The sequence below is a fragment of the Mauremys mutica genome, unplaced genomic scaffold (genome assembly GCF_020497125.1).
Source record: "Mauremys mutica isolate MM-2020 ecotype Southern unplaced genomic scaffold, ASM2049712v1 Super-Scaffold_100116, whole genome shotgun sequence".
NCBI lineage: Eukaryota > Metazoa > Chordata > Testudines > Geoemydidae > Mauremys > Mauremys mutica.
In genome coordinates, this window is record NW_025423272.1 from 888,862 (window position 1) to 901,846 (window position 12,985).

The following is a 12,985-nucleotide window of genomic DNA, read 5'->3' on the forward strand; positions in this document are numbered from 1 at the left end:
GGCTGGGCAAGGGGTGCGGGGCTGGCTGGAGACAGGGGTGTGTGGGGCACGCTGGCTTCAGGCAGTGGGGTGCGGCAGGAGTTGGCTGGAGACAGGGCAGGGTGTGCACGGCTGGGGGTGTGTGTGGGCTGGCTGGCTTTGGGCGGGGCCACAGGGGGTTGCAGCAGGAGTTAGCTGGAGACAGGGCAGGGGGTGTGGCAGGGGCTGGCTGTGGGCAGGGGGTGTGGGGCTGGCTGCAGGCAGGGCAGGGAGGACGCAGCTGGTGGGGGCAGGGCAGAGGGGGCAGGGCTGGCTGCAGACGGGCTGGCTGCAGACAGTTGCTGGCTGCAGGCAGGGCAGGGGGTGCGGGGCTGGCTGCGGGCAGGGCAGGGGGTGCGGGGCTGGCTGCAGAGAGGGGCTGGCTGCGGGCAGGGCAGGGGGTGCAGAGCTGGCTGCAGACAGGGGCTGGCTGCGGGCAGGGCAGGGGGTGCGGGGCTGGCTGCGGGCAGGGCAGGGGGTGCGGGGCTGGCTGCAGGCAGGGCAGGGGGTGCAGGGCTGGCTGCAGGCAGGGGCTGGCTGCAGGCAGGGCATGGGGTGCGGGGCTGGCTGCGGGCAGGGCAGGGGGTGCGGGGCTGACTGCAGGCAGGGCAGGGGGTGCAGCAGGGGTTGGCTGGAGCCAGGGCGTGCAGGGCTGGCTGGAGACAGGGGCTGGGTGCAGGAAGGGCAGGGGGTGAAGGTCTTGCTGAAAATGTCCTGAGAGGTATTTTAAGGTGAAGATAACACCATGGTTACCAGGTGACTGGCACATCCTGGGTTAAAGAAAGGAAGGGACCTGGAGTTAATAGTCTGAAGTATTTGTGTTACCAGCCCTGTCACTGTCTGACCCCCCTTCAGTGTGGAGCAGGTGTGTACATTGCTGTGTGGAGCGCACAGACTCCTGCAGAGCAGGGGCAGCTGTTTCCATGGCAGAGAGCCTGGCACTTAGGAGACTTTCTTGACTTGCTGTTTTGAAGCAATTCAGTAAAATAACGGTGGAGCTACAATGTCCGGTCCAAAATTTCAGCCCCCCTGGTGCAAAAACACTATTTTAGGATCTAAACAGGAGGCTTCCAGCACTAGGACACCTGACCAGAGAGCTCAGTGGAGGCGTAACAGCTGCTGACTCTGAGGGTCCTGGGCTAAATCCACTTGCAGGTGGAGGCATTTCGATTTATTTGATCAATAATGAGGAAGGTATTTGTGTTTGCGTCTGTCTTTGTGGTGCTTGTGTCTCTCTGTTGGGGCAGACTGCTGAACCCTGATTAGGGGGCGGAGCTAGGCGGAGGAGGGGGCCTATAAAAGCGGCCGCCCAGCCAGGCAGCGGCACAGCTGATCGCAGCGGCCCAGGAGCCGGCCAACAGGGCTGCTAACAGGGGAGTTTGAGTGGGAGTTCCCATTGGAGGAGCCAGAAGGGGGCGGCGCCGTGCTTCCCGTGTTCCCCAGGTAAGAATGCCGAGCGAGGCCGAGACAGCAGCAGCCATGGGCCAAGCAGCAGAGGATACACCGAGGATGATAGCATGCAGCAGCTGCGGTATGTATATGGTCCTAGCGGGGGAGCCAGAACAGTACTATGTATGCATGAAGTGCCGCCTAATAGAGCTGCTGGAGGAAAAGATCCAAGGACTAGAGATGCAGGTAGAAACCCTGGTAGAGCATAGAAGGGGGTTTGAGCAGCTGATGGAGCAATGGCAAGCAGTGACCGAAGGGGAACGCCCAGGGGCACAGGGGGAAGCAGGGGCTAAGGCCAGTGAAGGGGGACTGCCAGACGAGGAATATGGGTGGTGGAAGCATGTGACCGTGAGAAGCAGGCAGGGGAAAAGGAGAGCCAGTGAAGGAGAAATACAGCTAAGGAACAGGTTTGAAGGTTTGGAGAATGAGGAAGGGGTACAGCAGGTGGTAGCTGACGGTGGGAGGGCAAGGAAGAAGAGAAGAGCGGCTAGTCCGATAGAAAGAGGGGAGGAGTCCATGGAGGCAGCACCAACTATGGGCCCCGGGAGGATGCAGGATGGCTTAAGGGGAACCACAAGGGATGATAGGAATGAAAGGAGCTTGCAACCAGGGGGGACGGAGGATAGGTTAGAGGACCGCACTGTCCCCAGGCAAAGGCAGGTCTATCTGATTGGGGACTCCATACTGAGAAGGTTGGACAGGCCTGTGACCAGGGCCGATCCGGAGAACAGAAGGGTGTGCTGTCTACCGGGCGCTAAAATACGGGATGTGGACCTGCAGTTGAAAAGGATCCTGAGAGGAGCAGGTAAGAACCCGTTGATCATCCTTCATGTGGGAACGAATGACACGGCTAGATTCTCACTAGAGAGAATCAAGGGAGACTATGCCAGGTTGGGTAAGACGCTCAAGGAAATTGAGGCTCAGGTGATCTTCAGTGGGATCCTACCTGTCCCTAGGGAAGGGCGCCAAAGGGGTGACAGGATCATGGCGATAAATGGTTGGCTGAGGGAGTGGTGTTACAAGGAGGGCTTTGGGATGTATGGGCACTGGGAGGCTTTTGGGGACAGAGAACTGTTCTCACGGGATGGGCTCCACCTAAGTAGGGAAGGAAGTAGAATTCTAGGAGGGAGGCTGGCTCAACTGATTAAAAGAGCTTTAACCTAGACATTGGGGGGAGACGGTTGGGAGAGGTCCAGGTACTCTCCACGCCAAATTTATACGTTGAGAGTGAGAACAACAGTATAACAACAGATATGGCCAGAGGGGGATGGTTAGGTATAAGGAAGAGGGGGGGGGACGGATACTAGACCGACAGGTCATACTGGTAGTACTGTGTCCCTACCAAGTTGGGTGAAAAGGGTGAGCGGAGCCAAACAGCAAAAATTAGGATGTTTGTTCACCAATGCGAGAAGCTTAGGTAACAAAATGGAGGAACTAGAGCTCCTGGTCCGAGAATTGAAACCGGATATCATAGGAATAACCGAAACATGGTGGAACAGTAGCCATGACTGGAGTACAGGTATGGAAGGGTATGTGCTGTTTAGGAAAGACCGATACAAAGGTAAAGGTGGGGGAGTAGCATTGTATGTCAATAATGAGGTGAAAAGTAACGAAATAATTAGCAATGCAATGGATAATACGGAGTCTGTTTGGGCAATGGTCACATTGGGGAAGAAAACTACTAGAGCATCCCCTGGGATAGTGATTGGGGTATGCTATAGACCGCCGGGATCTAGCCTGGATATGGATAGAGAGCTCTTTAATGTTTTTAAGGAGGTAAATACTAATAGGAACTGTATGATCATGGGAGATTTTAACTTCCCGGATATAGATTGGGAAACAAATGCTAATGTAAGCAGAGTCAGGATGAGCCCTACCCTGACATCTGGTGGTAAATTATGAGGAGTGGGCAAAGGAATTTCAGGAATGCACATTTGCATTGGTAAACCCACTCCACTTAGCATAACACACGGCAGCATGGGATGGTTATTTTCACAGCTGTGAAATCCCCAATTTCTTTGTTATTGGGGCAGGAAGGAAAAAAAAGGGCTGTAAAATAATTTACCTTAATTATGTGAATGAGGAACTATGAGACTGCTTTATGACAGAAATGACTCAACCTACATTAAATAGTACTTGCTAGACAAGGGACATGGGTTCCAAAACCCAGTGAAGGGAGAGAGGTTGGGGACTGGTGTGTGTACCTGATGGTATGGGCCCCTTTTGAGGGCCTGGAACACCAATTGCACTTCCTTCTCTCTCCACTGTTAAAGAGCAGAGCTAATTTTGAATCCTTTAGGAGTCCATCTAGAGGCTGCTGACCTGAATTCACGCTGGGCCATGTGGCACTGGGGCTCTCCTACTACAAGTTGAAATCACTAAGAGCTGAAATCACTAAAAGAGCTAAGCTCACTGAGCTGAGATCACTGAGTGCTGTGTTAAGTAGTGGGAGAGCCTGAAGATCTATCACCAAGCAGCTGGCAGAGCGGAGCAGTCTGCAGCACGTTGGAGCAGCCCATGGAACAGTGAGCAGTGTGGAGCGGTTTGCGGGGACGGCTGACGTGGTTCACGGGTCTGCTGAAGGAGCGGCACAGCTGGTGGAGTGGAGCCAGTCGTGGTGAAGGCTGCAGCAGAACTCCACGGAGAAGCGGGCAGTCGGCCCTGGCCCACGTAAGGTGTCCCTTAGCACCCTGTGTGCGTGACCCCCCCCCCATTTCCACCCAGGGTGGGGTGGGGGGTAAAACTCTGCAGATAAACTTTTGAACTCTGGGGTGGCACTGACCAGAGACTGAGACTTTTGGGTTGTTGGACTTTGGGGTGATTGGACTTAAGACCCTAAGGACAGTGCCAAATGTACTTGGAGGTGGGTTTTGCTTATGGTTTGTGTATAGTCCTGTTTGTGGTGTCTCTCCAACGTGATGCCGCATTGTTTCCCTCCTTTATTAAAAGGATTTTGCTACACTCAGACTTCGTGCTTGCGAGTGGGGAAGTATTGCCTCCTAGAGGCGCCCGGGGGGGTGGTAGGTAATTGTCCCAGGTCACTGGGTGGGGGCTCGAGCCGGTTTTGCATTGTGTTATTGAAACGGAACCCCTGGATACTGAACCCGGCCCTTGTTGCTGCCAACTTAGAGGGGCAGAAGGGTTACATTTTTGGGGGCTCGTCCGGGATCCCTGGGTCAGTACCCCTCGCAAGCACCTGTTGAGTGTTCCACTGTATTGGGAAACAATTGTGTTTATATTTTGAGGGAATTACTGTTTGTATAATGGCTAATATGTCGGGTTTGTTGGGACCCAGTCCTGCAGCTTCTAGCTCAGGGGCGGCAGCCTCAGCCAATGATTGGGCACAAGCACTGGGGCATATATTGGAAAAGATTGTGTTGGCCTATGCTACGTCAAACTCTTGTCGTAAGTTAAGGTTATTTGCTGGGGAAGAGGAGTTTGAACCCTGGTTGGAGCATACCACTGAAATGCTGCGGGAGTGGGCCGTACCTGATGTAGAAAAGCGAAGATGTCTAATAGAGAGCCTTAGTGGCCCAGCATTAGATGTACTTCGCACCCTGAAGCTCATTGACCCTGAGGTCAGTGTGAAGGACTGCCTAGAGGCCCTTGATAATATCTTTGGGAGCGTAGAGAGCCCTGAAGACAGTTACTGTAAATTCCTTGATTCCCAACAGGAAAGGGGTGAGAAAATTTCAGCCTATATACAGAGGCTGGAGAGACTACTTCAGAGAGCTGTTATGAGGGGAGCAGTGACTGCTGAGCAGATGGATCAGACCAGACTGGCTCAAGTTGTAAGAGGGACCCAGTATCAGAACCCGATCCTACTTCATCTCCGACTAAGAGAACGGCAGGATCATCCCCCAAGTTACTCCCAGCTGATAAAGGAGGTCAGGGAAGAGGAAGAAAGGCAGGCTGCCAGCGAGTGTTGGGAAGCCCAAACATTGGAACCAGCCAGCACAACGCCACTGCAAATGGCCAGTGTACTGATGGTGAGCACCACAGAGGAACTTGCCCAACAAATGCAGGTCCTGACGGAACGGATAGCTGAGCTGCAAAGCACCATTGACCGAGCTAAGATTTCCAGGAATAAGGAGCCTCAGACTGTGACAATGGAGAAGTCAGTATCTAGAGCCACTATCGCACCCTGGCGAAGGGGGAAAGGACAATTCTTTTGCTACCGGTGTGGTCAGGATGGACACAGTGCTGCTAACTGCCATAAGGAAGAGAACCCCTCCTTAGTGTATGAAAAGCTGAGGATCAGTTGGGAGAGACCCAGTAGCTGTCAGAAGGTCTGGGAACGGAGACCACCTAGGCCTACAGGATTTGAAGATTCCCCCAGAAGAGACCGTCCAGCTGGGATCCCTGCAGGACTGATAGGGCCGCGAGCAGAGGTCATGGTGAGGATTGAAGGGGTGGAGTGTAAAGCCGTGCTTGACACTGGATCTCAAGTGACTATTATATTTCAGTCATTCTACCAACAGATGCTTAGGCACCTGCCTGTACAGCCACTGACTGGCATTGGTCTGTGTGGCCTCAGCATGGATGAATACCCCTACCAAGGGTATGTCATAGTGCACCTGGAATTCCCAGAGGAGGTTGCTGGGGTAAGGGAAGAGGTAGACACAGCTGCCTTAATATGCCCTGACCCTAAAGGGACCTCTGATGTGTCTGTGCTGATAGGGACCAACTCCAGTCTCTTCAAGGTGCTCGCGGATTACTGCAGACGACGGGCTGGGGACCAGTACCTGAGTACCCTGATGATCCATACGCTTTGTGCTGAAGCCTATAGGAAGATTGAGAGCGCTAAAAAGGAGACATCTGAGCTACCGATTGGGGCACTGAAGTACATGGGCACAACCCCCTTAGTAGTGCCCGCAAGGACGGAGCAAGAGGTGCTTGTCATGAGTACCAGGCTGAAAGGCAGTAAAGGGGCATTAGCAATGATAGAGCAGCCAGTTGAAGGAGAGCTCCCGGAAGGAGTGCTGGTCCCCAGTGGAGTCATAACCCTACCTGCTGAAGCCCAGGAAAAGGTGACTATACTGATTGCTAATGAAACAAGTCGAGATGTTGTTGTGAAGCAAGGACAAAAGATAGCAGACCTCTTCGAGCCTGAATCAATTGTGAAACCCCAGTGTGAGACTCAAGTTCCGACAATAGACCCAGCAAAGTTTGACTTTGGAGATTCACCATTGTCGGAGGAGTGGAAAGATCGCCTGAGGAGGAAACTTTGTGAAAGACCCAAGGTGTTCTCACTGCATGAGTGGGATGTGGGATGTGCAAAAGGAGTAGAGCACAACATCAGACTACATGACTCCCGACCTTTCAGAAAGAGATCTAGGAGGCTTGCTCTCTCCGAGATGGAAGATGTGTGACAACATCTTCAAGAGCTGGCTGCAAATGGCATCATTACAGAGTCCCGCAGCTCATACGCCTCACCCATTGTGGTGGTCCGTAAAAAGAATGGGAAAATCCGGATGTGTATTGACTACCGCACCCTAAACCACCGTACTGTGGTTGACCAGTACACAATGCCTCGAGTCCAAAATGCCTTAGACTGTTTGCTGGGAAGCCAGTGGTTCTCTGTGTTGGATCTTCGGAGTGGATACTACCAGATCCCTCTGGGTGAAGAAGATAAGGAGAAGACAGCCTTCATCTGCCCATTAGGGTTTTATCAGTTCGAACGCATGCCCCAAGGGATTTCTGGAGCACCTGCCACCTTTCAACGTCTTATGGAGAAAGTTGTGGGAGACATGAATTTACTGCAAGTGTTAGTTTATTTGGATGACTTGATTGTGTTTGGAAGAACTTTGGAAGAGCATGAAGAAAGACTTCTTAAAGTGCTTGATAGGTTGGAGGATTATGGTTTGAAGCTTTCAATTGACAAATGCCAGTTCTGCAGGACCTCGGTGAAGTATGTGGGCCACATCGTGTCCCAAGAGGGTGTGAGTACTGATCCTGATAAAATAGAAGCACTCACTACATGGCCACGTCCAAGCAACTACAGAGAACTCAAGACTTTCCTTGGGTTTAGTGGCTACTACCGTAGATTTGTGAAAAACTATGCTACAATTGTAAAACCCCTCAATGATCTTACTAGGGGATATCAGTCCAGCAAGAACAAATCTAAGACCAAGAATAAAGGGCCTTCTGTGCAGAAACACTATGGCCCCTTCGAACCCTTTGGGCCACGGTGGAATGAGAGATGTGAAAGGGCTTTTCGAGAAATCATTACTTGCCTAACTCATGCCCCTGTCCTAGTCTTTGCTGACCCAAGCAAGCCATTCATCCTGCATACTGATGCCAGTTTGGAGGGTCTGGGAGCAGTACTGTACCAGGAGGTGGAAGGCAAGCGTAAACCTGTATCCTTTTCCAGCCGAGGACTGTCTGATAGTGAAACACGCTATCCCACCCACAAGCTGGAGTTCTTGGCCCTGAAATGGGCCATCACTGAGAAATTTCGAGACTACTTGTATGGTGCTCAGTTCCAGGTGTGGACAGACAACAACCCACTGACTTATGTGTTAACAAGTGCTAAACTGGATGCTACAGGGCAAAGATGGGTGGCTGCTTTGGCTAGCTATGACTTCAGCATTCAATACCGATCAGGGAGAAGCAATGTAGATGCAGATGCATTGTCCAGGCGTCCACAAGCACCAGGAGTTGCTGTGATACCCACGGATGGAGTGAGAGCTATTTGCAGCGTGAGTCGCAGAGAGCCGGAGGCCCACGAGAGCCTTCATGGATGCGTTGATGAAGCTTTGGGCCTGCCCCCTGAATGCGTGCCTTCTGCTTCAGTGAACTATATTGCTTTGGACCAATCTCCCTTGCCCATGCTCAATGCGGCTGACTGGCAGGAAGCCCAGCTGCAAGATATTGACATTCGTGATACACTACTTGCCAAAAGGGAGGGGCGAGGCTCAGCTGCGGTTGTTCCACCTACCCCAGAGGGCAAACTACTATTGAGAGAATGGACCAAGCTAAAACTGATTCAGGGAGTGCTACACCGCGTGACCACAGACCCTCTACAAAAGCAACGGAACCAACTAGTGCTGCCGAAAGAGTACAGAGCCCTGGCCATGAGGGCCCTGCATGATGACTTTGGACATTTAGGGATGGAGAGGACCCTGGAACTTACCCGCAGTAGGTTCTATTGGCCCCGGATGGCTGAAGATGTTCGCAGAAAATGTGAGACCTGCGCTCGATGTGTTCAAAGGAAAACTCTGCCCACGAGGGCTGCATATCTGAAGAACATCACCAGCAACAAACCTCTGGAGCTGGTATGCATTGATTTCTTGTCTTTAGAAGTGGACAAGAGGAATATTGGGAACATTCTAGTAGTGACCGACCATTACACGCGATATGCGCAGGCATATCCCACACGTGATCAGAAGGCCACCACTGTCGCTCGAGTACTATGGGAAAAATATTTCTCAGTTTATGGATTCCCAGCCCGGATACACTCGGATCAGGGACGAGACTTTGAGAGTCACCTTCTGAAGGAGGTGCTGAGGATAGCAGGAATTAAAAAGTCGAGGGCAACGCCTTATCACCCGCAGGGTGACCCTCAGCCAGAGAGGTTCAACCGAACCCTGTTAGATATGTTAGGGACTTTGCGGCCAGAGCAGAAGGCAACCTGGAGCCAACATGTTGCATTTCTGGTGCACGCCTACAACGCCACCAAGAACGACGCTACGGGAGTCACCCCATATCTCTTGATGTTTGGGCGAGAATCAAGATTACCCATAGACCTGTGCTTTGGTGTATCAGAGGATGGCGATAGCTATGAAACCCATCAGCAATATGTATCCCAACTACGAGAAAAGCTGCGGGATGCTTATCACTTAGCTACATCTGCAGCTCGGAGGAATGCAGACCGCAACAAACATCGATATGATTCTAGAGTACGTCTGCAAGAGCTCCAGCCAGGGGACAGAGTCCTGCTGCGAAATTTGGGTATTGCTGGCAAACACAAGATAGCTGACAGATGGAAAGCAATACCTTACTTGGTGATGGAAAAGCTAGGAGACCTGCCGGTCTACAAGATCAAACCTGAAGAGGGTCCAGGGCAGACAAAGACCGTGCATAGAAACCTTTTGCTCCCGGTGGGGGAATTGGTAGGCAGCCCTTATGAGATGGGCCACAACAAGGCAACTGGGCAGAACGAAGGTGCTGTACCAAAGCCACCTTCCAACATGGACAGCCAGCCCCCTGCAGCTAACTTACCCCTACTCAGCACATCTGAGAGTGAGTCTGAGGAGGAAGACACAACCATGGTGTATCCTAGGATGAAGACGAGATTGCAGTCTCGATCAGCTGAATCAAAAGAGAGTACCTCCTCTTCCGCCCTAAACCCTATGGCAGAAGTATTTAGGCCCATTCCTGACACTCCTGAGCCACTGGTGGAACCCCCGTGTGATGACTTACATAGATTACTGGACAGTGGCGACATACAGATGGAAGATGTCCCAAGCACCTTCGACCCTCCACTGTTAGAACTAGAAATGCAGGGGCTTATGCCAGTACCTGAGGGGAACTCACAGGAAACCTTCCCACCCGTCACTCAAGAGGATGTCCCCCCTACCACAGCAACAGAGATTCTCAATAGGCGAGACAGGGTAATAAGACCAGTGAAACGGTTAACTTACGATGCACCTGGGGTGACTAGTGAAGAGCCAATACATTTAGCACACAGGTTTGTGAAAGCTAAAGTGGGCTATCTGAGGCCCTTTGGAGGGGACCAGTAAGTTGGTATAGTAGGGAATGTGATTTGTCGGGACGACAAATTCTCGGCTGGGGGGAGAATGTAAGCAGAGTCAGGATGAGCCCTACCCTGACATCTGGTGGTAAATTATGAGGAGTGGGCAAAGGAATTTCAGGAATGCACATTTGCATTGGTAAACCCACTCCACTTAGCATAACACACAGCAGCATGGGATGGTTATTTTCACAGCTGTGAAATCCCCAATTTCTTTGTTATTGGGGCAGGAAGGAAAAAAAAGGGTTGTTACCTTAATTATGTGAATGAGGAACTATGAGACTGCTTTATGACAGAAATGACTCAACCTACATTAAATAGTACTTGCTAGACAAGGGACATGGGTTCCAAAACCCAGTGAAGGGAGAGAGGTTGGGGACTGGTGTGTGTACCTGATGGTATGGGCCCCTTTTGAGGGCCTGGAACACCAATTGCACTTCCTTCTCTCTCCACTGTTAAAGAGCAGAGCTAATTTTGAATCCTTTAGGAGTCCATCTAGAGGTTGCTAACCTGAATTCACGCTGGGCCATGTGGCACTGGGGCTCTCCTACTACAAGTTGAAATCACTAAGAGCTGAAATCACTAAAAGAGCTAAGCTCACTGAGCTGAGATCACTGAGTGCTGTGTTAAGTAGTGGGAGAGCCTGAAGATCTATCACCAAGCAGCTGGCAGAGCGGAGCAGTCTGCAGCACGTTGGAGCAGCCCATGGAACAGTGAGCAGTGTGGAGCGGTTTGCGGGGACGGCTGACGTGGTTCACGGGTCTGCTGAAGGAGCGGCACAGCTGGTGGAGTGGAGCCAGTCGTGGTGAAGGCTGCAGCAGAACTCCACGGAGAAGCGGGCAGTCGGCCCTGGCCCACGTAAGGTGTCCCTTAGCACCCTGTGTGCGTGACCCCCCCCCATTTCCACCCAGGCTGGGGGGGGGGTAAAACTCTGCAGATAAACTTTTGAACTCTGGGGTGGCACTGACCAGAGACTGAGACTTTTGGGTTGTTGGACTTTGGGGTGATTGGACTTAAGACCCTAAGGACAGTGCCAAATGTACTTGGAGGTGGGTTTTGCTTATGGTTTGTGTATAGTCCTGTTTGTGGTGTCTCTCCAACGTGATGCCGCATTGTTTCCCTCCTTTATTAAAAGGATTTTGCTACACTCAGACTTCGTGCTTGCGAGTGGGGAAGTATTGCCTCCTAGAGGCGCCCGGGGGGGTGGTAGGTAATTGTCCCAGGTCACTGGGTGGGGGCTCGAGCCGGTTTTGCATTGCGTTATCGAAACGGAACCCCTGGATACTGAACCCGGCCCTTGTTGCTGCCAACTTAGAGGGGCAGAAGGGTTACACTAGTAATAATAATAGGGCTCAGCTTTTCCTAGACGTGATAGCTGATGAATTCCTTCATCAAGTAGTTGCTGAACCGACGAGGGGGGATGCCATTTTAGATCTAATTTTGGTAAGTAACGAGGACCTTGTTGAGGAAATAGTTGTAGGGGACAACCTTGGCTCTAGTGATCATGAGCTAATTCGTTTCAAAATAAATGGAAGGATAAACAAAATTGCATCTGAGACTAAGGTTTACGATTTCAAAAGGGCTAACTTTACTAAATTGAGGCGACTAGTTAGGGAACTGGATTGGACTAACATATTTAGGGATCTAAAGGCGGATGACGCCTGGGGTTATTTCAGGTTGAAGTTGCAGGAGCTGTCAGAGGCATGTATCCCGAGAAAGGGAAAACGGTTCGTAGGTAGCAGTTTTAGACCGAGCTGGATGAGCAAGCATCTTAGAGGAGTGATTAAGAAAAAACAGAAAGCGTACAAAGAGTGGAAAATGGGAGGAATCAGCAAAGAAACCTACCTTATTGAGGTCAGAGGGTGTAGGGAAGCAGTGAGAAAGGCAAAGAGCCGGGTGGAGATGGACCTAGCGAAGGGGATTAAAACCAATAGCAAAAGGTTTTTTAGCCATATAAATAGGAAGAAAACCAAGAAGGAAGAAGTGGGACCGCTTAAAACTTTAAACGGAGTGGAGATTAGGGATAATCTTGGCATGGCACAATATCTGAACGAATATTTTGCCTCGGTCTTTAATGAGGCTAATGAAGGGCTAAGGAATAGTGGTAGAGGGACTGACGGGAATGAAGATATGGGGGTAGACATTACGGTATCTGAGGTGGAAGCCAAACTTGAACAGCTTAACGGAAGTAAATCGGGGGGCCCGGATAATCTTCATCCTAGAATATTAAGGGAATTGGCGAGTGAAATTGCAAGCCCGTTAGCGATGATTTTTAATAAATCTCTAAACTCGGGGGTTGTACCGTTTGACTGGAGATTAGCTAATATAGTTCCTATATTCAAGAAGGGGAAAAAAAGTGACCCGGGTAACTACAGGCCTGTTAGTTTAACATCTGTAGTATGCAAAGTCATGGAAAAAAATTTAAAGGAGAGAGTGGTTACGGACCTTGAGGCCGATGGCAACTGGGACAAATTACAGCATGGTTTTACGAAAGGTAGATCGTGCCAAACCAACCTGATCTCCTTCTTTGAGAAAGTAACAGATTTTTTAGACAAGGGAAATGCGGTGGATCTAATATATCTTGATTTCAGTAAGGCGTTTGATACGGTACCGCATGAGGAATTACTGGTTAAATCGGAAAAGATGGGGATCGAAATGAAAATCCAGAGGTGGATAAGGAGCTGGTTAAAGGGGAGACTGCAGAGGGTCGTATTGAAGGGTGATCTGTCGGGTTGGAGGGAGGTTACCAGTGGAGTTCCTCAA

At 51.0% G+C, this 12,985-nt stretch overlaps 1 protein-coding gene across 1 annotated transcript; it reads left to right on the top strand.

Moving 5' to 3' along the window:
- Positions 1–444: 444 nt before the first annotated feature.
- Positions 445–9,784, top strand: LOC123359400 (paraneoplastic antigen Ma6F-like; the record flags this gene model as incomplete). Its single annotated transcript, XM_045001076.1, is given in 5 exon segments — positions 445–550; positions 553–605; positions 1,421–1,461; positions 4,763–5,045; positions 9,752–9,784. Coding segments are annotated over 5 exon segments (516 nt in total), but the record flags the coding sequence as incomplete, so codon positions are not given.
- Positions 9,785–12,985: the final 3,201 nt, after the last annotated feature.